General features: G+C 39.4%; 1 protein-coding gene across 2 annotated transcripts in view; it reads right to left on the bottom strand.

Annotated features, from left to right (window-relative positions):
• Positions 1-26,706, bottom strand: part of rbm38 (RNA binding motif protein 38) — a 30,146-nt gene extending 3,440 nt beyond the window's left edge. Inside the window, exons 1-4 of one of the 2 annotated variants that reach the window (XM_041798407.1) lie at positions 26,629-26,706; positions 26,283-26,508; positions 21,620-21,743; positions 16,655-16,709 (exon numbers count right to left, since the gene is read on the bottom strand). In XM_041798407.1, the coding sequence (XP_041654341.1) occupies positions 16,655-16,709; positions 21,620-21,743; positions 26,283-26,504 (401 nt within the window). In that variant the 5' untranslated portion in view covers positions 26,505-26,508; positions 26,629-26,706. Of the gene's footprint in view, positions 1-16,654; positions 16,710-21,619; positions 21,744-26,282 lie in introns of both variants that reach the window. The other variant, XM_041798406.1, reaches the window with a different exon arrangement.

Raw genomic sequence — 26,706 nt, 5'->3', positions numbered from 1 at the left:
ACAAATATACTGTAGTAGTAGGCTATAAGAGCATTTGAAACAAAATAGTGTTTGAAAAAAGTGAATGTTGCTATCTTTGTTTAAGAATGACTGGAAACTAGCTGTCATCTTTGAACATTTTGTATCATTTTTTTTACATGCTTTTCTTTCAGACTGTGTTTTAATGAATGTTAAAGTTTAACAGTTTTTTATCTCAACCGACAACCTAAAAAGCTCCAAAAATACATGGCCAAAATATCATAAGTGGCATAATTTGACAGTACAATATATTTCTAGCTTTAGAGTGAAAAACAAGATTTAGCTTTGTTAGCTCTAGCTAAAGCTGGCATAGCTACACTAACCATGTAATAAAGTTACTAAAAAAGTTTATGTAGCTACTTTAGCTTTAGCAATGTGAGATTTAGCAATGTGAGCTTTGGCAAATTTAGCCAAAGCTAATATAGCTACATAGATAACATATTTACTTGGCTTACAAAGCTGCTAAAGCTAACCTAGCTAACATAGATGAGCCACTAGAGTTCATGAACAATAAACATTATTTTAAAATTTTAATTTCATAGAACCAACAGAACAGAACAAAAGATTTAATTTGCATGCCGTTTTTCTATCATTTATTTTGTCTGATGTAAAGAACCAGTCTCCCACTATAAAAGGTGTTGAACTCTCTACCACTTGCTTCCCAAACATCAAATCTTTATCAGTGCCTTGGGAGGCATTAATGTTACTAGGAGGATAAAGCTGTCATGTGAACAAAGGGCATGCTTACAAAAGGCAATCCATATCATGCCAAAGCACACTTGACACCCTAAGACCAGTTCGTTTGACTAGTGTGAGTGATCTGTAGAAACTCAAGCACAGTACACTTTCTTGGCCCAGGCACAGTTGGAAGAGGTGTGCTTCGGCACAGTGCGATCACTCACACACGCACGCAGAAGCACAACGTGGAGGTGGCATTTAATCAATACTGCCGTTCCTCTTGAAAATCATTTTAAACAACAGCAGAGTGTTCTTTAGTCGTATCTGAGCAAAAACATCACCAGAGAAGCCACAAAGTGAGTAAAGAAACTGCCATGTTGTCAGTGTATTTCTCTCTTGTGCTATGTGTAAACTCCATCTGTTGTTTTATGATATTATGGCATATCCCTGCTCATGAATGCAGGCCATAGAGGAACGGGAGGTGGGACCAGAGTGCTTTAGCACCAAACGGGGCAACTGGCCCTCGCATAAATGCACCCTGAGAGGTCAAATTTAAAGGAAAAAAAGGAGAGGAAGAGTACAAAAACCTCTGTTGCCTCTGAAGCCTATAACAGTGATGTTTATAAGGGAACCAAGATGAAGGTATCAACATTTTGCTTAACGCCTGTTTTCTCACATTTGGATTTTGGCAGCTATTAAATCAAATGACAGTGTTATGAGAGGGCTGGATGACTTAATCAAAATGAAAGCTATCAGAAATGAGAGCTGGAAGTATTTTACAATTTCAAATCCCTAGAAAAACTACATCACATGGCAATAAATCAAACAACACCTTTGACTAATAATGCCATTTTGACTTCACAACAAGAGGATTTGATCAGAAATTTATTCTTTTTTATCACTATTACTTATAATGGTACACTCAACAGAAACTGTGCAACTTAAACACTACTTGGAGTTAGGAGTCAGCATCTCCCTGACATCCAAACGTTGCTGAAAATTAAGTATTTTCTTTGCATGCTATTCATGTGTGAACCTGTTTGTCTTGATCACTGTCAGTTAAATGTCAAATAGGATACAATTGAAATGCTTGTAAAGCAAAATCTTGAATTGGTCCCTGTACACACAATACATGCTGAAACTTATGCTTCACTGCATAATAGATTTGATCTGTACGAAACTATTCCTGATTTTAGATTTATGTTGTTTTTCAGCTAAACTTCAAATTCAAACTTTAAATTAAAACTTTAAATTCAACCATGAAACAAAAACAGTACCTTACTGTTTACACCTTCAGGGGTGCAGTTTTTATTGTAGATTCCTCAGTTAAACACAAGAGTTAAGCAGCGCCAGTTTGGCTTTGTTGATCTGGCACCTATATACGGAGGCTGTAGTCCTCAACGTGCTGGTCGCGGGATCGATTCATGGTCTTGGCGCTGTTTGTTGCATGTTTTTCCCCACTCTCTCCCCATATTTCCTCTTTCTCTTAAGTTCTCCTATCAGGAAAAAGGCAAAAAGCCCAAAAATAATCTAAAAAATAAGAATCATGCAGCGTGGGTGGGAAGAGCTGGAGAGCACGTCTCTACTCTTAATCTTTTGTTATAGTTTGATTGAGAGCCCCCTGGCAGTGGAATTTACATACTGTGTGTTTGAGACACGACCCCACAACTGCCATCATTTTGACTCAAAAGTTGTACATTTCTGATCACCATGCAGGAATATTATAAGTAGTGTTTGAACTTAAGCAGTATATATTGTTAATGTTGGAGCTAACGAGAAATAGAAAGAATAGATTTAAAGGGTCATTTCACTGCGCCAAGATGAGGATGCAGCACCATGACAAAGATAAAACCCAGTGCCTAATGATATTCAATAACATAAAACGTCAAAGCACAGCTGAAGCTAATAATCTCCGTATATCTCGTCTCTCCTCGCTCGCGCTCCCTTGGTATCTCCCAAAGCAGAAGTGCAGTGTCATTCCCACGACTGTGTGCCGCTGCCTGCCGGCCTGCCAGCCTGTGCAGCCGCCTGACTGATCCAATGTGACAGCGGCATCGTACGAGAGGGAGCTGCGGCTCGCCTCTCCTCCCTGCGCTTGGCATCATCTCTGACTGTCAAACACACCCTTAGACACACACACAGGGAGGTGTAAACAGACATGCAGACACTCACTCCAACACTAGAAAAGTGAGCATGCAAGTCTGGAGGAAATGATATTACAAAGGCATACTTAACAGGTTGTGTGTAGCCAGATAAGCAGCTTAAAAGAGGATGTCAGTGTGCGCGTTTACGTGTGTTTATGAGTGTGTATGTGCTGAGTGGGGGCTAATTGGTGCAGCTGCATGGGTGTACGCTCACTAACAGACCCATGAGAGCAGAATAACCTCCACTGACTGCCTCCTCTCTCTGGGGTTACTCCCTTACAGACGGCTTCCTCTGCACTCCCCCTCACTGCCCTTCCTCAAAAACAGGCATCGGGATTAAAGCGATATGATGTGCTGAATAAAAAGAAGAAGAAAAAACATCTGTGTATTTATTCTTCTTTTGAGGGTCAAGGTCAGGACTCCTTGGGCGAGGAGTGAGCTGGAAGGAGAAGGATCAGCCATCATATCCATCACGCCTCCGGATAAACAGGCTTTTAATAGTTCAGATCAGGGATGTGAGGAGGGTGAGTCAGTCAAAGAGACAAACACACACGTTTGTGGAGCACCCACATACATGACCCTGCGTCCTCCTCACCACGCACGCACAGACACGCACAGCTTGAGGGAGGGTGAGAGATGGAAAGGCCAACATCAGCACTGGACACTCAGCTCTAATGTCAGCAGACAAGAAAGACATTTAAATGAATATATGAATACAGATGGAGCTGCGTGATACGGACAGACTTTGCATTCACTGATTTGTTTACTGGGTTTATCATGGCAGCGTAAGTGATTATCATTTCAATTTGTTGCTGTTTGTATGAGTTACAAGAGTACAGCATGCACTCAAAGAGATGATGCTTGCCCTTCTACATGATCTGCATAATCTTTCCAACTTTCTCTTGCTGCTTCCAACAAGCTCTCACAAACATATTTTGTTCTTACGAGCAAGAAAACAACTACCAAAAGAATCGGATTCACTTATTTGTATCCATTTGTTTTGCTTAACATCTGCTTGCAGCTGCTTCACAGTAAAAAGCCAGCATTATTTATTTACTTTTCAAAGTTTTTTATTGATATGATAGCCTAAATAAATGTATGTGAATGTCAATGTCTCTTTTGCCACATAAAACCCATTTCAGTAAGTCATTTCACAATTGTAAGTTTCTGCAAGTATTATGGTAGCATAGCATGGCATAGTTTGGCGTCAGGCGCTGACTTAACCACTACTCACCAATTTATCTTACATGCAGAATTGAGGAGTGATGAGATAACATCTTAAACCCCAGTCAGAGCCAACAGATGGATGCTGGGGTGGAGGTGGGTTGAAGCAAGAGCACAGTGCTGATCTAGGGCAGCAGGCGATTGCGAGCATCTTGCAGCTTAAATAGACCACTGAATTAGGAGGATGTCAATCATGTGATTGGATTAGATGGATGTCAGGTGTGAATTATTGTGCTTGAAATCACTGCCTGAACTAACTCACAAGCTTTGCCACATTTTTGCTGCTTTTTGCCTGTTTTGCCACTTCTTTTTTCCAAATTTAACCCAATTTTAACCTCTTTTTGCCATTTCTCTTTGCCACTTAAAACACATTTTTGCTGCTTTTTGCCTTGATTTGCTGAGGTTTAGTCACTTTCTACTCATTCCACTGCTTTTTGCCCCTTTTTACCACATCTTTTTCCCATTGTGGACACTTCTTTTTGCCATTTACTGTATAACCAAATCCTTTCGTTGCCACTTTAACCTTAATTTTTTCTTTTTTTGCGTTGTTTGTCACTTGTGAACTATCTTTGCCCCTTTTTGCCCATTTTTATGAGTTCTAAGTCTTTTAAGCCCATTTTTACCACTGCTTTTTGCTACTTGTAACAATATTTCCCAATTGCAACCCAGATGTGCCACACATTTTCTCCACTTCAACTAAATTTTGCTACTTTTCCCCAGTTTGGCCACTTTTTTTTAACCCATTTTAACCCATTTTTTCCTTTTTATATTTTTTAAGATTTACAGTGCTTAACAAATTTATTAGACTACCACCCAAAGTAAGGTTTATGCCGCAGCTGCCCTAAATTAACAGCATTAGAATATTTTTTTATGTTTCTGGCTCCTATGAGGAAGTTTTTCAGATGTTTTGATATAGAAATATTTCGCAAAAGTGTAATGGAAACACTTTTTCCGCATTTAGACGTCACAAGACATAACATACGGTGTCACATGACCAGTTCACTACGAGACGACATGGTGCAGTACATGTGGACAGAAAAGAGGATGAGACTATTCTTAAAATCATACTTAAACCCTTATACATTGCTTTTTCCATATATATGGACTTTGCCTCTGAGCTATCATCCGTTGCCTTCGTCGTTTGTTCAAAATTATCAAGGCAACCCCTGTAGATGTAATCATAACTGTACCAACATGCAACAGGTTTGCAGCAGAGTTTCGTGAGATGAGATTTTACCCCAAAACTCTTCAAAGGGAAAACATTCAAAGCGTAATTGTACTTAGTTGAAATTTAAGAAATATTTCTTTTATTTTGTGAAAAACTATAATGAAAACCTAGCTATTATGCACGTATATATTGTTAACATTACCAAAAAACTCTAAATAAAACACAAGGTACTTATGCCCTATAAAGAGGATCAGCGATCAGTAAAGAAATCCCTAATTTTACTATTTGCATCCACATGCCAACTGTGCAGACCACTTATGATTACAGTGCAACAATTACAGTACAACCATTACACATACTTAAGAATAAAAAAGAAAAAATGAGAAAGACTGGATTAGAGAGAGAGAGAAAGAGAGAGAAAGCGAGCATGAAGTCTGACATTGTGCACATCTATTTATTTTTTGTTGCTTCGATAAGTGTGGTTATTATTCAGGTTAAAAATTAAATATCATTATCACAGTTTACCTTTATAATAGACCATAATTTTCCAGACCTCCTCGGGCCCCCAGTTTGGTTGGGCCCTAGAAAACTCTCCCCTTTATCTCCCCTTTAGGAGCGGCCTTGCCTGTAATACCAGTCATTCATAAAGTGTTTACACATCAGTGATATTTTCTTCTAAATGCAAAACTTCAACAAAAAGTTTAAAAGAGGAACAAAGTGTGTTATGTGTTACAATACAGCTGAACTGAGAGAAATAAATAAATGCAGATAAAAATGTATCATCATCAATGAAAGAGTAAACCTCTGTGCTATGAAAAGCTTCCAACATGAGGTTTTTAAAATGCTTTTCAAATAAGGCTTTTCTACCGACAGTATGGCTTCTCCTAATTGGGTCCCAGGGTAAGAAAATTAACACCTGAGGACTTTCTGTGTTCCTAAACCCCCTGACAGCCAGAGTTAACTCCATGCTGAGGAAGAGAAGAGGAAGACTGTTAAGAGCTATAGGGAGGCAGCACAAAAGGATCCAGAGGAAGACAAAAAAGGATGTAGAGAGTCTGCCAAACAGATACGGTATTTAAGAATTCAACATGTCGCTGCCCACAGAGACTGTTTCATAATTCTCTGATGTTTCCCTGCAGGAACATTTTTTACTCGACCTTAGCTGCATTTTAAACACACAAACCAGCTCACACACTGCCCGCCCTGAAGCTTCACTGAACCCAGCCACAACTACACCCAGCCACAGGTGTGCTGTTGGTCTCAGCAACCCCCCCCCCCTTCCTCCCCCGCCTCTGTTCCACTGCTTCAACAGGAAACCCCCCAGCCCCCCCTCTCCTTCCTCTCCTTTCTTTCTCTTTCAGAAAATAAACATGAGAACAAAATGAATTTCACTTCTGCCAAGCTCCAGCGTTGGGTGCTAAAGGCAGACAGCAGGCAGCCATGGGCGACAGATGTCCCCCCCCCTTCCCTCGAATGTGAACGTCCCTCTCCTCCCCCTCCTCCCCCCGACTCAGCTGTACCTCAAAGCCACATTTGGCATCAGCCCGTCCTCTGTTCTCCTAAAACTTATAGCAAATACACTCAAGCAGCAGACAGAGCAAATACACCCAAAGACGCAGACAGAGCGCCTCCGTGTTTGAGTTTGTCTTTTCTTATTTGCTGTTTGTGTGCGTTTGTGTTTGGACCCTGAAGCCCCTAAAAAACTTCACGGGTTAAAAGAAGGGGAATTTTGGTGACATAAAAGCCCTGCAAACATATTAAGTTCTGCAAAAAAAGCTAAAAAACTGTCAATTTCATGTCACTTTTTTGCAATCGGGAAAAAATCAATCAAAAATACTACCAGTCTGTTAAATATGACGCTACAGCCAGAAAAGGGTTAGCTTAGCATAGCTCTCCAAACCAAAATTAGGATGAAAATCTGCTACCCTAGCTCTTAACCCACCAGGGACTCCTTTAAATATCACTCATTAATATGCTGCTTGTTAAATCAAAACTCAACGAGGGACCACAGTGAGAGCTGCAAACATTTAATGATCAAGGAATCGTTTTTGTCCCTTCTTTGCTCCAAACATTGGTGGTTTAGAGGCAAACAAAGTTTGTCTCACAACTGTCAGTACTCAAGCACGTTCACTTCCCTGGCCTGTGCACAGATGAAAGAGTCGGGCTTCAACACAGAGCAATAGCTCATGCACAAACACAAGCAACAGGAACATGACGTATAATCTGTACAAGTGTTCCTCTCAGTGCTCATTTATAGAAATGGTGGCGTGTACTGACTCTGAGGTGACTGCCCAGGCCTGGTTAGACCTGGAGCAACAGAGTGCCACTGTGCCCCTCCACTTTTTTGACAGCTTTGGACATGGGAAGAAATGTTGCCATTCAAATCCTCGATTGACATTTCACAAGATCCTTGCATCACCTCTGAATTCAGGAACCAAGCTAAGCAGACACCTGAATACATATGACTTAATGTTGATTTGGCACAAAAATGCCATCCAAAAATTAGAATTGGGCAAATTTACAAGACTGTTTACATATTTTCTATGAGGCTGATGGAACTACATATCCCACAGTCCATTGTGATTTCTTCAATTCACTTTGATAGCTTTCAAACTCTGGATACATACCCAGACCTTCTTTCCACATTTATCTTTACTGTAGAGTTTACATTGTAAATATTAATAGTAATATACCTTTTATTGCATATATACACTATACAGACAAAAGTTTTTGGCCACAGAAGTTAATTAATTCAGGTGTTTCAATCAGACCCGTTGCTATAGGTGAAAAGGAAGCAGCCAATAAGTCACCATTAGCAAACATTTCTGATACAGAATGGGTTGTTCTGAAGAGATCTCCGACTTCAAGCGTGGTACTGTGATCGATGCCACCTTTGCGACAAGACAATTTGTCAATTTACCCCTGCTGGGTAGTCCACAGTCAACTTTAAATGATACTATTACAAAGTGGAAGCATTTAGGAACATCAGCAACTCAGCCAGACAGTCAACGACTGCTAAGGCGCATGGTGCATTAAAGTTACAAACACTGCTGATTCCATCACTGAAGAGTTCTGAACTTCCACTGGCATTAATGCAAGCACAAAAACTTGAGCTTCTCGATAGGTTTCCATGGCCGAGCAGCCGCATGCAAGCTTCAAATCACCAAGTCCAATGCTCTGTGGGGTCACGAATCAAGCTTCTCTGTTTGGCAGAGAAGCTTGATTCATCACCGCAAATACAAATATTTTTGTATCCATCCCCTGACTTTAACTTTCTGCTAACCTTTTCTCTTGTTGCTTGGAGTGTTCTTTTGTCTTCATGGTGTAACGGTAGCAAGGACTACTGATTTACCAGGGACTGGACCTTTTAGACACAGGTGTCTTTATACTACAATCAATTGAGACACATTGCCTGCGCTCAGGTGATCTTAATTTCACTAGTCGTGAGACTATTAGCATCAGTTTGCTAGATCTCTATTGAATTAGATCAGTCACTTTAAGAGGGGCTGAATATTTATGACATCACTTATTTTACCTTACATAATTTTGTTTAATCAAAAATACTTAATATAAATCTATGAAAGAGGATTGGGGCAACTGGAAAAAACAAGATTTGAGACACTATTTTTTTTTACTTGTGAGGAAAAAGTCAGAATCCTGAGATTAAAGTCAGAATTCTAAAATTAAAATCAGATGTCTGAGAAGAATTCTGACTCCTGAAAAAAGTCAGAATTCTGACTTTTCTCTCAGATTTCTGACTTTTTTCTCAGAATTCTTTTTTCTTAGTATTCTGACTTTAATCTCAGAATTCTGGGGCAAAAGAAGAGTTCTGATTTTAATCTCAGAATTCTGACTTTTTCTCAGAAATCTTTTTTCTCAGTATTTAGAGATTTAATTCAGAATACTGAGAAAAAGAATAATTCTGAGAAAAAAAATCTGAAATCTGAAATTAAAGTCAGAATTATGACTTTAATCTCAGAATTGACTTTTTCTCACAAGTACAAAAAAAGATTTTTTTTCCCAGCTGCCCTACTCCTATTCTGTAGAAATCTGTTTTGACTTTGACATTAAAGAATTTTTCGTCAAAAAAAGCCAATTTTTATTGACAATGATTGATATATAAAATTAATCTCAGAAAGGTAAAACATGATTGTATACTTTTCTTAGGCACCATATTTAGTGTTTCATTCAATTTTTTTTCTATATCATGCTGTTTTTGCCTTTGTAGATATCTGCTTGTAAAATACCTGAAATGTTTTGGCTCTAAATGCATTTTACTCCCTTACATAAAGGTGAAAGTACATATGACATATGAATGTAAAGCATATCAGTGATAATTTGTCATTTTACCTCACCTAAAATGATCCTGACCACTTCAAAATGCTAATAAAAATGTTGAAATCGATAAAGAGGAAAAACTGGTATGGATAAATCTGCATTATGTGAGTAAAAAATGGATCACCTCATGCTTAGAAATGTTCTAAAAGGCTCCTGATGTTTATCCGCAGCACAGGCCTGTGTAAAACCTTGGCTATATCTTGAAGATGTTCCTAAAATAAAAGTCCTTCACTTTGCCAAGAGATGTCTTAAAGTGACTGCAGTCATACTGATCACATCAAAGACACATCTCGCCTCAGAGCACAGAGATTTGAACCAAACAGATGTGTCCTTTGCAAACAAGCCGAAACTGAAAAATATAAAAATTTTCCAGACTGGGGTTTATTTACCCCTTATTAAAACATGTTAGTAGGTCTAGTTTGTAATCTATAGGGATTAGATTAAAAACCAGACCTAATAAAAATCTCTTTAGACTTCCTTTAGACAAAGAGGAGTTTGACTTGTGTGGTGTTCAGTTATTGTGGAGGTGGAGAGATACATACAGGGACAGTGATTTTAACCACTAGACAATTTCCTGATTAATAAAACTGAACCTCTTACTGAGTCAGAGCACAACTGCGCAGCTGTTAGATCTCCTGAGATTAAAGATGTGCAGAAACAAGTATCATTTCTTCTTTTTCTTGAACAGATTTTCACTAATAACACCATCAGACAGTGCAATTGGGCAAGGTCCACTGAGTGCATCATAAACAGCTTTCTCAACTGGAGTTCTGTTTTGAGTACACATGTGCTGAAAAGAAAATTGAATTATTAATTAGATGGAGCAGCCCAGCTGTTCATCGCTTTGTTCATTTCCAAAAAGATGTAAAAAATGTAAAGGTAAATACGCTGAAGTCATAGAAAAATCTATTATCCAGATGTTTAAAATAAAACACACAAAGTCATGAGGATTTGTTTGGGGAGTTTGCTTCTTTTCATTTCTTTACAACATTGTTTATTAATTTTGGGTGTGTTTGACTATCGTTAAGCTAAAACCATGTGTCAATCTCCAATTTAGAAAAATTAAATCAATGCAGAAGTTCCAAAAAATGCAGTTGCTTAAGAGTTCACTTGAAGCTGGCTGCAAAAGCCCTGGATGTCCCATTAACACCCCGAGTCTAAAGGCATCTTTAGAAAAGCCCAAATAAACCTGATAACAGCCGAGTTCAAAAGATGATTTTGGTCTGAAAAATGTCTTTATTTGTACACACAGCACAAGGGATAAGGGTAGTGTTGGGTATGGGGGGGTACATTTTTTTTTATAACTCATACATTTGTTTATACTAACGGTCATATTTTTGCATAACTAGAGGTTGGGCTGATCTGAAAAACAAACAGACATGTTGCAGCTGTTTTCCAGCCTACCTCAGTGTTAGATCATTACCTCTTATAAGACAGACCGAAACTTAGTCTGTGACGTTGTTTCCAGTATGATGGTTACCAAAAATGGACTTTAAAGCTGCACTCAAAACTAAATGGTCATGTGACTGACACTATGTCTACGTCAAGTAGCAATCTTTAATGTTTAAAAAAATGAAGCCAATGTTGAAGTGCAAAAATCTGCAGACAGATGTGAAAGAGCAGAAGCTGTCTGTACTGGAGAAGACTTCTTTTTCGTAAGATACAAAATAAAAACTAAACAACCAAGAATGAAATTTTTGCAAAAAAGTCTTTTTTATGCAACCAATGATTTCATAAACTACAAATGCTGAAGATATAAAAAGACTGTGCATTCAATTTTGGGGGCCCAGGTTCCTCTTCTGTTTAGTAATAGCACAGATCTTTGCCGCTTAAGGGCTCTCAGTCAGGCGGTCACAAAAGGTGACAACGAACTAGTCAGCTTTATATTCTCTGCTGCTTATTCCTGAAAAAAACTACACTACATTTACTAAACAGTAAACTGACCTTTTTAATTCATTGATAAATCTCTCATAATGAAGAAGAAAAGCTGTTAAAAGTGGCCTTCCTGGTTCATGCAGCAAGCTGTCCAGAATGCTTTCTGAGTAGATTGTAGTGTTTACTGAGAAAGCAACTTTTAGCAGCTTTTCTCCCTCATTATGTGAAATTCATCCATGAAACAAAAACAGTGGTTTACATTTTGGTAAAGAAAACTTTAAGGCAGAGTAAATGAAAAGACTCCTCAGTTCAAAATAAGAAGTGAGCAGCAGGAATGGACAGAGTTAAGCTTTTTGTCTGATCTCTACTCGACCTACAAATGTCTAGTGGGGCCACAATGTAACAGGTGTGTTTGTGAGGGGGGCAATATGCCAATGTTAAAAAATAGCTGATACTGATATTTAAATGTAGTTCACAACTTAAAGTGCAAGGAATGATGATATTACCTGGCATGCCAGATGGATGTGTGAAACACATCCATCTGGGAAAGCTTCAATAGGAAATGTTTGGGAAAAGGCAGACGCTTTGAAAAAAACTCAGAGTATGATTGGGTGAACGTTCTGTCTGTCACATCTCTACGGGCCAATCAGAGCAACAAAAGCACGTGACGTAGCCGCTATCAAGCTGCGCGTGCGCAGCTACTGAGGAATAATGCTAAACATGGCAACTGTAGACATGTAAGTACTCTACTTTTGTCATTTTTGAAATGAAAACAACTCACTGCTGTTCTTTGTTCTTTTAACGAAGAAATGTCGTCAAGTTCTGATAAAACTGGCGCTTTAGCAGCATCCACGCTAATCTCTTCCTCCATAACTGCACCAGCTCTTGCTGCTGCTTGTTTACATCACGACTCTGCTGCGCCTGAAAGTACTGCCCGTCACTTTCTAACTGAGCCCAAACGGTTCAGATGGGAGCTTTGCAAGATGGATTCGCCAGTGAAAAAACAAGGAAACAGGTGTATCCATCTGTTTAGCAAGGTTAATGATGATTAATAAAGAAAAAGACTTGAGCTGACATTGATCCGTTGGTATGGCTTAAACTTCACTGACTTGTTTTTATAACCAATATTTACACCTGATACAGGTTGATTTTATAGCCAAATATTTGTTGTAAATATTGGCAGAAATTTTTATTTCTGCAAATACCAATTGTTCAATTTTTAATCTAATACCTGCAGTTACCAATATAATGATGATATCATTGTGAATCCCTAATAAAAGCAAAGAATTTTTGTGAAAACTGAAATATTAAGTACTTGACTTCAAAATATATTAAGCTTATGTAGCTCCACTCACTCATCCACACCAGTAAAATCAAACTGGTAAATAATGTTATTTATTCTTGTATCTGACCGGACGTATTCCAGGCCACCTTGGCATGAATCACTGTCACAGAAGGACCACCCCAGTCAAAAAATGGGGCATGTTGCCATGTACCATAGCGGAGCCAAACATGCTCCTGTCAATAACTCCAGTTTCCTGTTGTGCATGTATACTGGGGTAAGGTCTGTACTAGTCTAGGTTGCCTAACTAAGCTATAACCATATCTGTACTTTGCTATGCATTTAGATAAACTGACTGACAAAAAGAACTTCCCGTCTTCTCTGATTCATCATATGCATCGATGTTTTCTGACTTTTATTTCAGTTTCGCAAGGTGTCAAAGCCGCCACTCCTCCTGAACCCACAGATTTAAAGAGGCCGGTTGCTCCGCCTTCACCGCAGGAGACTTTCAATCAACCCACCATCACTCATTCATGGACTCATCTGGGTCACCCTCATTTCCCTCATCACTCATTCAGAAATTGAGGACTGCAATATTAATAGCTCTCTGAACAGTTGAGGTTTTTAATGGACTTTTCCGCAGCTGGGGGATCACAATGTGTCATCCTGCAGAAAGTCAGTGTGAGGAGAGCTGTTCCAAAACACTTCATCATGCATACACCTTAAAAAAATACACATAAAATATACACGATCCAATCCTTTTGTCAACCAAAGACCAAAAATTCTAACACTCTGAAGCTAAGCACCCTTTACATTTTAAACTCACAAAAAGCACTGATACAGTTTGACAGTACTCTCATCTGTCATCACCTGAACAAACTTTATAACCTGACTATCTGAGTCAGGTCTGTGTCCTTAAGTCCCAACAAGAAACTGCACTGTCGCTCCACTGTCTAACAGCTCTGGGAATGAATCATCCTCCATGTTTCACTCAGGATCTGAGTCATTTAGGTTTCTTTGAAGGCTCAAACTGAAACTCAGGGAGCGACATGAGGAGGCCGAACAGACGTTGCTGGGGATTAAAGGGAGTTTTTTTATTTCCCTGAGCAGCACTAGTTACTGAGAAACAGAGACTTCAATGACATTGACTGTTGATGATATGGTACATATCTAAACTAATGGCTTCACTAGTGGCAGCCATTGTTAACTGGCTTGCAATACAACTAAACCATGACCATAGCTACGGCCTCAAATGGTGCTGATTGGTCTGATAATTTTCCAGAGCAGGCACAAATGTTTCAGATTGGACTTTTACAAGATGGATCTGCCTGATGACAGACATTCAATTAAGACAACAATTAGGATATCAGAAGTTAAAAGTTAAAAACCTGACCTGCAAAACTGGATTACAAAACACTTAATAAAGACTAGTTAACAGTCTGCTTAAAGAAAAAAGTTGTCTTCCAAGAAAATGCAGCAAGCCTAACTTAAGTAGCTCCGTTATCTGTATAAGCTATGTAGATAACATAGCTAAAACTAAGATAAAAAAGCGGCAACATTAGCTACATATCAATAGATAATGGAGATAGGTAGCTAATGTAGCCAAAGCTAAACTCACAAAGCAAATTTTAAAGCTATGTAGATTTTTAATCTACTCTATATAGCTATGTTAGCTTCAGCTACTTTTGCTTAAGCTCACATTGCAAAAGCTAACTTAACTACAGATACAAGGATAATATAGCTAAAGCTAAGCTTACAAAGCAGCTAACTAAGATATGTTGTCTATGCAGCTATGTTGACTTTAGCTTCTTTTAATAAAACTCATGTTGCCGAAGCTAACTTAGCTATAGATAACGGCGATTCATAGCAAATGTAGCTAAATCTTAGCTTCTTAGCTATGTAGATGTGTTATCTATGCAGCTATGTCAGCTTCAGCTTCCTTTGCTAAAAGCTCAAGTTGCTAAAGCTTATTTAGCTATAGATACAGAGACACCTAACATATGTCACTGAGGCTAAGCTCACAAAGCAGCTTACCGAGCTTTTGATACAGCTTGCATTGCTAAAGCTAACTTAGCTTTTGATAATAGAGATACTTAGCTGAAGCTAAGCTCACAAAGCTACAATGTTATTTAGCAGATGCTTTTATCCAAAGCATGTACATCTGAGACATAGACAGGTGTTCATGGTGTTTAGGACCTTACCCAGGGTCCGCTGGATACTGATTGAGCCCAGACCCGGATTTGAACCCCCAACCTACTGTCCTGCAGTCCACAATACAAACTGCTGAACTATCCAGCCACTAGCCAAAGAATCTTTTTTTAGCTACATAGATACGTTATCCATGTAGCTATGTTAGCTTTAGCTACTTTTGCCAAAGTGTAGGTTGCTTAAGTGAACTTAGCTATAGATAAGAGAGATACGTGGCTAATGTAGCTAAAGCTAAGCTCATCAAGCATCTTTTTTTAGCTATGTAGATACAATTTTTATGAAGCTATGTTAGTTTCAGCTACTTTTGCTAAAGTTCATGTTGCTAAAGCTAACTTAGCTACACTGGCTTATGTAGTAATGCTAATAACATGGCTAACACATCTGCATTAGCTTTAGCTAAAGCTTACAAAGCTAAAGTGAGCCACCCAAAGTGTAACTACTTCTAAAACGGTTCTATACATAATTCTGTTCCATATTAGACCTCTGACCTTTTCTCTATTTTATATTTAAGAAATGTTGCTTAAACTGGGATGTTTGCATTGAGTTTTTTTCATTATTTAATTTTCTAAATCTAAAACTGGAAATACATTGTACCAGCAAATTACTGCACCTTTCTGAAATGTATAGCATCTTAGATGAATGATCTGTGAGATTAGATGTCAGAAATGTATGTATGTCTGCAGCCCAGACCCCTCTCAATCCATTGGCTTTGCAGGTAAATGGCAATCAGAAATTCTATACTTATTGTTAAAGTTAGGACTGCAAGTTATTGTCATCATTGATTATCTTTTAATTTTCTCGGATTTTTCACTTGTGATTAATGCGATCAATCTTGACAGCCCTTATGATTTTCCATAATCCAAAACCTATATTAGATAACTGGTTTAATATTTGCAGCTGTCTTAACCCCAGGGAAAATCAACAGGCTATCATATATTTCAAATTAGGCATGAAATCCTCAAATCTTTGAGAAAACAGAACCAGCCAATGTTTGAATTTTTTAGGTACAAAGTCATAATCCTTGCAGCTGTAATTATAACACGGTTTAATCCACATAAACATTGCCTTTAAGAAGTTAGCGGTCATTGCAGTCCAACTAGAGCTCATGAGCTGAGTTAATAGTTGTGCATTAATGGGTAACAGATGTAGGCTTCACTGCAGCTGAAGTGCACCTGATATAAGCAGAGATATTAAAAAGATATGAACCACATGTCTCTGGTTAAAATAAAAAAAGACAAAAAGAGAAATGAGAGACAATGTCAGCAGAGGATGTGTGTGTATGAATGAATCTCTGCGTGTGTGTATGTGGAGGAAAGAGAAAAGGGATGCAGGGAAGTTTTACTAAATGGCTTGTTGCCTCAGTGAAGCCCAAGTCATGCATGAGTGAAATCCAGAACTGAGCTTCTCATGTGTTTAATGGACCAAACATAGAGAGAGACAACAGAAAATGAATCAAAAAACAATGTAGAGATAGACATGTAACATGTTTGGAGTGCTGTGCAGTTTAAACAAGCATCAGAGGGGCTGTGATGGTTCTCTTCTTCCTTTTCTTTCACACTTTAGAGTGGCACTGACTACCACAACCCAAGCTGAGAGCAAGAGCGAGGGCTCCCAAATGTCAAGGACGGAGGAGTGAAAAGTATTGTGCTGAGGAGGAGGAGGCAGGTGAGAGAAAAAGAGAGAGGTGAAAATAGAGGTATTGATTGTTCTCCGTCTTACCCATATTGCCTCTGAGCCCACGTAGGATGGACTTGCTGCACTCCAACAGAGAGACCTGCAGATGAAGAGAGCGAGAGTTAAGGCTGAGAAGGAAGAGAGGGGATCTTAGCTTTTCCTCTCTGTCTGTTTGTGTCAGATGTTACAGTGTGTAATATCCGGGTATCACACCAACTGTTATCCCCCCCACACACACATAATGATGCACTCTACTGCACACAAACATCTGTGACCTCGCTGCCTCCAGAGTTCACCAGGAATCAGCTGAGGCTGAGTAAGAAAGAAGAAACTTCTCCTCCTCCTCTCTGCCCCGCCTCTGACTTCATCTCTACATTCCTGCAGCTTTTCATTCTTCCTCTCTTTAACAGCATTCCTCTTTTGTGCAATCATATATCTTAATGCACATTTCCTTTCTTCGCCTGGACAAAGAGGACAGTTATTTCTTGCTCCGAACAGTCCCATCCCCTCTTTGCTCTTCTTATTCTCTTGCGCACAATAACAAAATACCAAGCACTGCCATCTCCCATCGGCTGCATGCTTAGAGAGTTGCGTCGCGGTTGCTGGCCCGGAATAAGGACACACAGTCAGTTGTTGTTGGCGTGGCTGTTTGTCAATCACACCTACACTCGACAATATATCAGCCAGCCAGCTTTGGATGAAGCAGAGAGGGCAGAGCTGCTGTCAGGGTTTGGTGTGCACAGAGATGTTGAAAGAGAAGCATGAGGCATGTGTGTGCTGGTGTTTAGCGTTGAAAAAGCCCAGCGGCTTGAAAGCTGTGCGTTGAATACACAAAAAGTGAATGTATGTTGGGAATGAGTAGAGACAGCTGGCTGACGAGATGAAACCAATGGGGTTTTTTTGTCTTTTTTACAGCCGACTAACCTCATATTTGTTCCTAATTTTCCTGGTATTTAAACTGATTTTCATGGTGCACTGGGTTGTTTTTCATTTCAAGACAGCATGAAAACCATCAGCCTTCAGATCCATCTACAACAACCAAACTGCTTTTCATCAAATCAGATTATCATCAATTAGATATCCGATGCATGCAAGCAATAATTTGATGACTTCCTCTTGTTTCTTGCACTTTGCTGTGTTATTTCAGATGACAAAGGTCTGGTCTGTACTCCAGCCTTTTTAATACAGGAAGCCTTTACTGTATTCACATGATCAAGGACAGATAATTAAATTTTTTATTAATTCCTAGGAGAAATTTGCAGTGACATGGTGTCCAAGCTGCCTTTTTTTAAAGCTGAAATTTCCCAGTAGTTTATCTATGCTTTGGAAAGCTACCCATACAGGATCTATGGTGCATTCATAAAGTATTCCTTTTTTCCATTTTCTTACTTTGTTGCTTGATGCTACAATCAAAAGAAGTTCATTTTATTCTCATTAATCTACACTCAGTACCCCATCATAACAAAGTGAAAACAGAATTTTTGACAATATTTGCAAATTTATGAAAAATAAAAAACTGAGATATCACATTGACATAAGCATTCAGACCCTTTGCTTGAATTTAGCTTGGATTCCTCCCACTTTTCTGGATCTTTTCTGAGATGACATCTGACATCTTGTCAGATGTTCAGCTGTGAGGCCTTCTATAGGTGTGTGCCTTTCCAAATCATATCCACTCATTCTAATATACCACAGGAAGACTCCTGTCAAGGTGTAGAAAAATCTCAGCAACGATCAAGAGAAATGGGATGAATATGAGCTAAATTTCAAGTGGTTTTGCAAAGGATCTGAATACTTACATTCACCCGCCACTTTATTAGGTACACCTTGCTCTGTGTGCCCGGTTGAACCTCCTTTCGCCTTCAGAACTGCCTTCATTCTTAGTGGCGTAGTATCAACAAGGTGTTGGAAACATTCTTCAGAGATTTTGGTCCATATTAACATGATAGCATCACACAGTTGCAGCAGATTTTTTGGCTGCGTATCAAAGATGCAAATCTCCCTCTCCACCACATCCAAAAGGTGACCTATTGGATTAGATGTGGTGACCTTGGGGGCCATTGGAGTACAGTGAACTCATTGTCACATTCAAGAAACCAGTTTAAGATGATTTGATCTTTGTGCCATGGTACATTATCCTGCTTAAAGTAGACATCAGAAGCTGAGTATACTGTGTTCATAAAGGGGCAGACATAGTCAGCAACAACACTCAGGTAGGCTGTGGCATTTAAACGATTCTCAATTGGTACTAAGGGGCCCAAAGTGTGCAAAGAAAAAAATCCCCTGCATCATTACACTGCCAGCAGCAGCAGCCTGAAATGTTGATACAAGGCAGGATGGATCCGTGCTTTATTATTGTTTATGTCAAATTCTGACCCTACCACTGGGATGTCTTAGCTGAAATCCAAACTCATCAGACCAGGCAACGGTTTTCCAATTTTCTATTGTCTATTTTGGTGACCCCATGCACATTGTAGCCTCAGTTTCCTGTTCTTAGCTGACAGGGGAGGCAACTGGTGAGGTCTTCTGCTGCTGTAACCCATCTGCTTCAAGGTTTGACGTGTTCTGTACTCTGAGATGGTATTCTGCATACGTTTAAAGTCACTTGAATCCCCTTTCTTCTCCACTCTGATGCTCAGTTTGAACTTCAGCAAGTCATCTTGACCACGTCTACATGCCTAAATATAATGAGCTGCTGCCATGTGATTGGCTGATTAGCTATTTGTTTTGACAATCACTTGAACAGGTGTACCTAATAAAGTGGCCAGTGAGTGTTCGTCAGTGTGATTTTTTTTTTTTTTTTTTTTTTTAAGAATACATTTTTTTTTTTCAGCTGTAGCATTCTTTTCCTTTCTGTCTTCTAAATTACTTTGGACTTAAACTTTCCATATCTGGGCTGCACACAGAGCGTGTCCTGTGTCTCCTTTAAATGATGCAAAAGAATTCAGGTAAATAACAGCAGCTGAGCGAACACCGGTTAAGATGCTGACTTGCAGAAGCTACAGGATTTGACAGCCAACCCACAGCCATGCTTTTTTAAATTTAAGAACATTATTTGGGATTTTTTGCCTTTATTGGATGAGATAGCTGAAGAGAGAAAGAAAATATGGGGACTGCAGGGGAGAAGACATGCACCAAATAGCAACAGGATCAGGCCCACCTGCATCAATGATTGGGCCTGTGAAAGATCCAGCAAATGGACCATCCCTAAATGTGATTTTCTTTTATAACACATGTGTAATCTTTGAAAACACTCTCCCTACATTAGCAAATCTTTACAAATTAAAACTTCAGGATATTTAGGCATTGGCAGGCCATGCTAGTTCTTTTTACAGAAATGTTTTAACACAAAACTGGTCTAGTAGTTAAGGTGTAGCAAGCCCACAATGCAATTCTTACATTATGCCCTTTACATAAGAAAGATAAGACTGTTAACAGTTTCAAACAAGGGGAATTTAACTACAAAATTGGCTACATTTAACTTACATAACAATTTACAGAGTATTTACTGAGTATTTAATTTACAGAGTTGTTGTAATAATGCTTTCACATTAAAGACGATTGTTTTGAACTGCGCCATGGTGCAATTGCCCAAATTGTGCCCGAGACCACCTTCCCCAGGTGGGGGAGTGGTTTGTTTGTTTTCGTACTGACCAAAACTAACTGGACTTCGGGCTTGATTGTACTCTGATTTTGGGCCAGGCCCCTAGTGTGAAAGCACCCCAAGATTAAGTGAGTGGTTTTTTTTTTTTGAAAATATGTGTATATTTGCATTGCTTTTATTTTGGATTAACAAGGCTATAGCTGGCCTTCATGGGCCCCCTCTGGCAGCAGGACCCCAGAAAGTGTTCCCCTTTTCCCCCTTATGAGCGGCCCTGACCAGGATCCGATTTTAAACAGTGACCACTGTGTCAGATCTTAGTTAAACTAGTGCCCCATGGATTTTCAGTCATTAGCCATTACCCTGTACTCTGCTAGCTTTAGCCTTTATTTATATCTCTAGTAGAGAAAAAGTAGCAAAACTTCTTTTAAAGTTTCAAACTGAAGTTAACAGTTATATTTAATACAATTTCTGACTTTAACAGAGTGAAAATGTGTAAATGTTCTGAGGTTGATTATTAAAGAAATTGTTAATCCAAAGTCATAATTTAAAGCCCAAAGAAAAGGAAACCGCTGCGCTGAATTTCAAGCAAAGTCACAGGCAGCCCTCTGCAACACAGCCCAACTTCTTTATTTTGACAAAAATATCTCTGGTGAGGCAAATAGCTCATATCTGTTAAGGACTTTTGAGTGGCACATTGGATTTGTAAGGAGGCCATGGCCCCCCCTGGCCATTCTTGGAACCGAGCCTGTTGCTATGTAGTAATCAAAAATGAAGGGTCTGATTTAGTCAAATCTGCATCATAAAAAATGATACTTACACTGACTCATGTGCACTTATTGAGCAGCTAGGCATAGAGTTGGATATTGTTTGGGTTTTTTCTGATGCCGGTGCTAAATCGAGACATTTTTAAAGGTGCTGGTGCCTAAGTGATGTCAAATCAATACTTTTAAGAGAAAAAAAGGTGTGTTAAAAGTCAGCAAGGGAATAAAAGCTGTCAGTATTGTAAAAATTCAGAGAAATAGCCTCAAAATTCCATAACCTGTTTTCAAGCTTTCCATTTTGAGTTGCAGGGGCTTGATTGGGATGGAGGGGTACCAAAATGAAGCATTAAAATCAGTGTTGTATCTTTGTCCAGTAGGTATCGGATGTGTTGGGACCAATTTCATCACCCCTAGCTACGAACAGTCCCAAGACTATATTTTTTAAAGTCCTAATTTAAGATAATTTCTTAAGAATTACAGCCTTCAGACTGTCTTTTAAAAACTAAAATCACATATCCCTGACCGTTTTCAAAGTTAAACATGTCAGTGGGAGCTTGATTCTTTTTATGGGGTCTGATTATGATTCAACAGTGTAGAAAATGCCCTATATGTTGTAAATGCTCAGCATTGACCTATCAGACTTACTTGTCTGTGAGTTACGAGGCTTTGCTCCCAGGTACGCCAGGTTCACATTAGCCTTCCTGCCATCGATGATTGGGTTGGCGTCTTTGCAAGCCCGCTCTGCTGCCCCTCTGTCCACCATGGTCACCTGTTGACATTGTCACAACATGACTTATTAGTTCACTATGAAAAAAATCATAACTGCATGTGAAGGCCTCTGTGTTCAGTGACGTAGGAGTGATTCTAGCATGAGTGCTTGGATGAGGCAACACACCCCAGAGCAGGGCAGCCCCTGAGGTTGCTGCTGTCCTTGTCTCTCCTCGAATGATTCAATCTTTCTGCTAAATATGGGAGGAGACAGTGAGCCCACTTTATTACTGCAGCCATTTATGAGTGTTAGACTTCCGTTTGGAGCTCATGTAGGAGGCAGATCTGGCCTTTTTTTCTCAGAGTGAGCTGCCAAGGATGAGATGTTTGAGTCTACCTTGAGGGAGCTGGGTGAGGAGTGGGCAGAGCGCAGTGGGAAAGGGTTGTTGAAGGTTAAAACACACGCAGAGCAGCCACACTTGATTAATAGAGGTAAAGAAAAGTCCATCACAAATAAAAGTGACAGTGAAAGCAAAACTGCCAGGCCAGGTTTCGTTTTGCAGCATCAGACTCTGGACTCTTATGCAAACAGAGGCAGCGCACAGTCTGAGAGATCAGCAGGGTTCAAGAAGCTGCAGCGGGAAATTAAAACCGCTGAGGGGAAGTCAGAGATGACATGATCACACTGTCCTAACACAGACTCATACTGGTCTCATCAGCTGATTGGCTAAACAGAAAGAGACAGATAATTTGATAATTCCGTGCACCCTCTGCAGCCAACAGGAGGTGGAAACAGAGCTGCACTTTTTAGTTTATTCAGAGCCTCAAACACCACAACCACAAGCAGTACTGTCTATCAAATGGTGATAGACAGTTGCTCTCAAATGGTGGGTGGGGACCCAAAAGTATGTTGAGGATGTGTGCATTGAAAAAAAGACAGTGGCAAAAAAATTTATGAAATACTAAAGGCCATGAGTGGACATTAATTTAAACATTAAATTTTCACTTTGATAATGAGTGATTTTGGTGTTCCCTCAATATTTCAGCTCATTTATCTCCTTTTCCTGGAGTAACAAAGCTGATTTTCCCATGATAACAAGGCAATTCCTCAAGGTCTCTGAAAAATGGGCAAAATGCATATAATACCATGGAGAAATGGGGTATAAAATTGTTTTGTTCTGTCTTTTTTTTATCAGTCATATATTTTTTTCTATTCAAGATCCAGCAACTTTCATTCACCTCTAATAGGGCATGGAACCATATATGGTCAACTTCTTAGTGGACTTCTCCTAAACTCTTTATGATACAGTAGAACCAGAATGACTTCTCAGCCAATCAGTGAAGGTCAGTCAACATCACAGAAAAGGACATCCCACCATCCGACCAATCAGCAATGTCCCAGAGCATCTAAAACTTCCTATGCCCTTCTTACGTCACATTTAGTCCCAAACAAATGGCCCTAACATCGCAACTAACCATGATAAGCTGATGAAGCTCACACATTATAGAGGTGAATAGTTGTACTAAATTTCATGAGGAATTGGTGCAATTTAGTGTAAAAAATGGAGGAACCATATTTGGACATATGCCCATTAAGGGGTGTCTATGGTAAAACATATTTATCCAACAACCATACTAAGGGTATTTTCTTGAAAAATAACTCATTATATACAGGATAATAGTACTCTATAGCAGTGGTTCTCAACTGGTTGAGCCTCAGGACCACTTCTCAAACAGAGATGACAAACAAAAAATTCTGATATTTTTAGACTAATTAGATTAATTCAGAATAATAACACAGTCTGGTCCGAAGGCAGTAAAAAACGTGAAAAATTAAAGAACCGCGACGACAAGCATGCTTTAAGAGTTTCATTGAATTTATCGGAGTTTTCCCCTAGCCATATATTCGTGACCCACTAAAAAGGACTCTGAAATCAACTTTTGGGTCCTGACCCACCAGTTAAGAACCACCACTCTATAGAGCGGTTAGATGTTGCCACAGGTATTTAAAAAAAGAGTGATCCACTAGTAAATTTTACTATTTGATTATTTCTTCAATTAATGGCTACTAAAATAGGTGGGATTTTTGGCCTTTTTTTAAACATTATTCCAGTTTATTATACTTTTGGGGTTTATATCAGCTTTGTTGTTACTGTAAGACTTATTACTGATTTAATTCATTAAGACATTCATTTGTAATGTTTTAGGTTCACTGATAGAATTAAATGGAAAAATGCTATAAATAGTGAAATATGTGATCTTAGTCAGTTTTACAACAGTATGACAGGTTCATTAAACTAAGAAACTGTTAACAGTTTTATCTTTACTGTGAGTCACATTGCTGCTAAAATTCACTTAGTAATTAAAGATTTGTGATTATTTAAGGTTTATTAAAGCTAGTAATGTCTTGCCTCCAAAAATGGTCCAAATCTAAAGACAACCTCACCAACTCTAACATCCCCAACTCTGTCAGGAGACACTGCAGCCATTCCAGATGACTCTAGTCTGGTTCTACTAATTTCAACACACTAAAGGTCAGATACAGTTCATTCAGAAAGTATTCAGACCCCTTTTACTTTTTGTTTTGTTTGTACCCCATCATGACAAAGTGAATTCAGAATTTTAGAACTTTTGCAAATTTATTTAAAACAAACAAAAAAAAGAAATATCACATAAGTCTACAGACCCTTTGCAAAAACGCTTAAAATTTAGCTCAGGTTCTCCCCATTTCTCTAGACCATTTCAACACCTTGATTGGAGTCCACTTGTGGTACATTAAATGCAAAACACTCCATGTGAATCACGTGGAGTGTTTTACACTGAGGTGAGGCTTCTCTCTAGCCACTCTGCCATAAAGCCCACATCAGTGGAGGGCTGCAGTGATGGTTGACCTTCTGGAACTTTTCCTATCTCCACACAGGAGCTCTGGAGCTCAGTCAGAGTGGCCATACAGTTCTGTGCCACCTCTCTTACTGCTCCTTTCTTCCCCTGTTGCTCAGTTTAGCTGGGCTAACGGCTCTTGGAGGAGTCCTGGTAGTGCCAAACTTATTCCATTTGAGAATTATGGGGACCACAGTGCTCTTGGGAACCTTCAGTGCAGCAGATTTTTTTGTAGACTTCCCCAGATCTGTCCCTCAGAGTTCAGAGACAGGACCCTTTGACCTCATGGCTTGGTATTTTCTCTAATATGCATTGTTAGCTGTGAGGCCTTCTATAGAGAGGTGTGTGCCTTTCCAAATCATGTCCAATCAGTTTAATTTACCACAGGTGGAATCCAGTCAAGGTGTAGAAACATCCCAGAAAAAACACAAGAGACATGGGAGGAACCTGAGCTAAATTTCTTGTGTGTTTGCAATGGATCTGATACTTATGTCAGAGTGAAAACCCTCTTTCACTTTGTCACAATGGGGCACTCAGTGTAGATTAATGAGAATAAAAATTATATATATATATATATACATACATACATATATTTATTTATTTATTTATTTTTTGCTGTAATATAAAGCTGAAAAAAGTGAAGAGGGTCTGAATACTCGGTGAATGCACTATGTATCAAAGTGGCCTAAACAGCCCTCAATGGAAAAAAAAGCTTGGACACCCCTGCAGTAGAGGATACCAAGTGAAAAATTATACACTGTACCTTTTAATAAAAACTTTCAGTTTCTGTCTGTAATTTTTAAATTTAAACCAGGACTTCTGATGTGTATAGCAATTATAATACTGTGAGCTGTTTTTTTTTCTTTTACTGTATAAAATATATCATTTCTCTGTACACTGCTTTGGCAGTGGAAACGTGTTTCCACTGCCAATAAAGCTTACTGAATTGAATTGAGACAATTTGAACTCCTTCAGTTCAAAACACCCACAAAGTCACTCAAAGCAAACCTGGCAGAGAGGGAGAGACAGAGAGAGGAGGGGGGAAGGGCTATATGGGAGGAAGTCAGAATGAAAGTGCTGCAGCCTTATCTTGCAGAGCCAACTGACATGTCACACCTCTGTGACCAAGCAGCCATCCCCTCTCTCTTCTCCCCCTTCACTCTCTCTCTCTCTCTCTCCCTAACAGAGCAGGAAGATAAACATCTGTCCAAATATACACCAGCTTATTACCAAGTCAAGTGTGTCCCTCTCCCTCCCTCTGTCTCTCTCTCTGTGCTCGTGCTTACTGAACTTGTAGTGTGTGCGTGCATGCTCGCGTGCACTTTGGGGCAGCAGAGATAATTGATGACACACTTATACGAAATAATCTGCCTCTCATGCTTCAAGCATGTGACTGCCACCACCAGACACTCTGCACATTTCTGCTGCTGCTGGGACACAGTAGCAGTGTGTGTTTATGTGTGTGTGTTTATGAGTGTGTGTTTAGCCACTAAGGAATAGAAACGAAACCGTCAGGAGGTAATATCTGACAGACAAAAACACAATTAATCATAAAGATAAAGTCAGTCAAATTCATGACAGGCTGCAGTAGATACGATGTTTGTTTACGAGAGCTCGCGCTGCCAAATGAAAGTCAAAGCAGCTGATCAAAATCATCATTAAGCCACATATTTCCCTATTTTGTTCTAGGAGGAGAAAGCAGAAACTTAAAGTGACTCACAAAGCCATATCCTCTGGACTTGCCGGTCTGTTTGTCCGTGATCACCACCGCCTCGTCGATGTCCCCGAAAGTCTCAAAATATTTCCGAAGTGAAGCATCGTTGGTGTGATAAGGCAGTCCACCGACGAAGATCTTAGTGTAGGTCGTGTCTTTCTCCATGGTGGGGTGCATTATTTCTAACGGAACCCCTACCAGCTGACCTAAAAACAGCTGCGAACTCATGCGGCTTAGAAGAAAACCCCCCAAAAGACCAAGACAAAGAAAAACAAGAAGGCAGCAGGATAACTTTACACTCCTTGGTTAAACAGAGGCTATAAAAGCGACAACAGCGTATCCATGACCAAACCTCCAGTCTCTAGTTTCCTCAAATACAGCTCCTGGATGTGTAGCCCGCCTGACAGGTGTCCCCGAACCTCATGTCTCC

This window comes from Cheilinus undulatus, linkage group 11 (genome assembly GCF_018320785.1).
Source record: "Cheilinus undulatus linkage group 11, ASM1832078v1, whole genome shotgun sequence".
Taxonomy (NCBI): domain Eukaryota; kingdom Metazoa; phylum Chordata; class Actinopteri; order Labriformes; family Labridae; genus Cheilinus; species Cheilinus undulatus.
The sequence above is the reverse complement of the archived record's forward strand: the minus strand, read 5'-3'. Positions and strand labels throughout refer to the sequence as shown.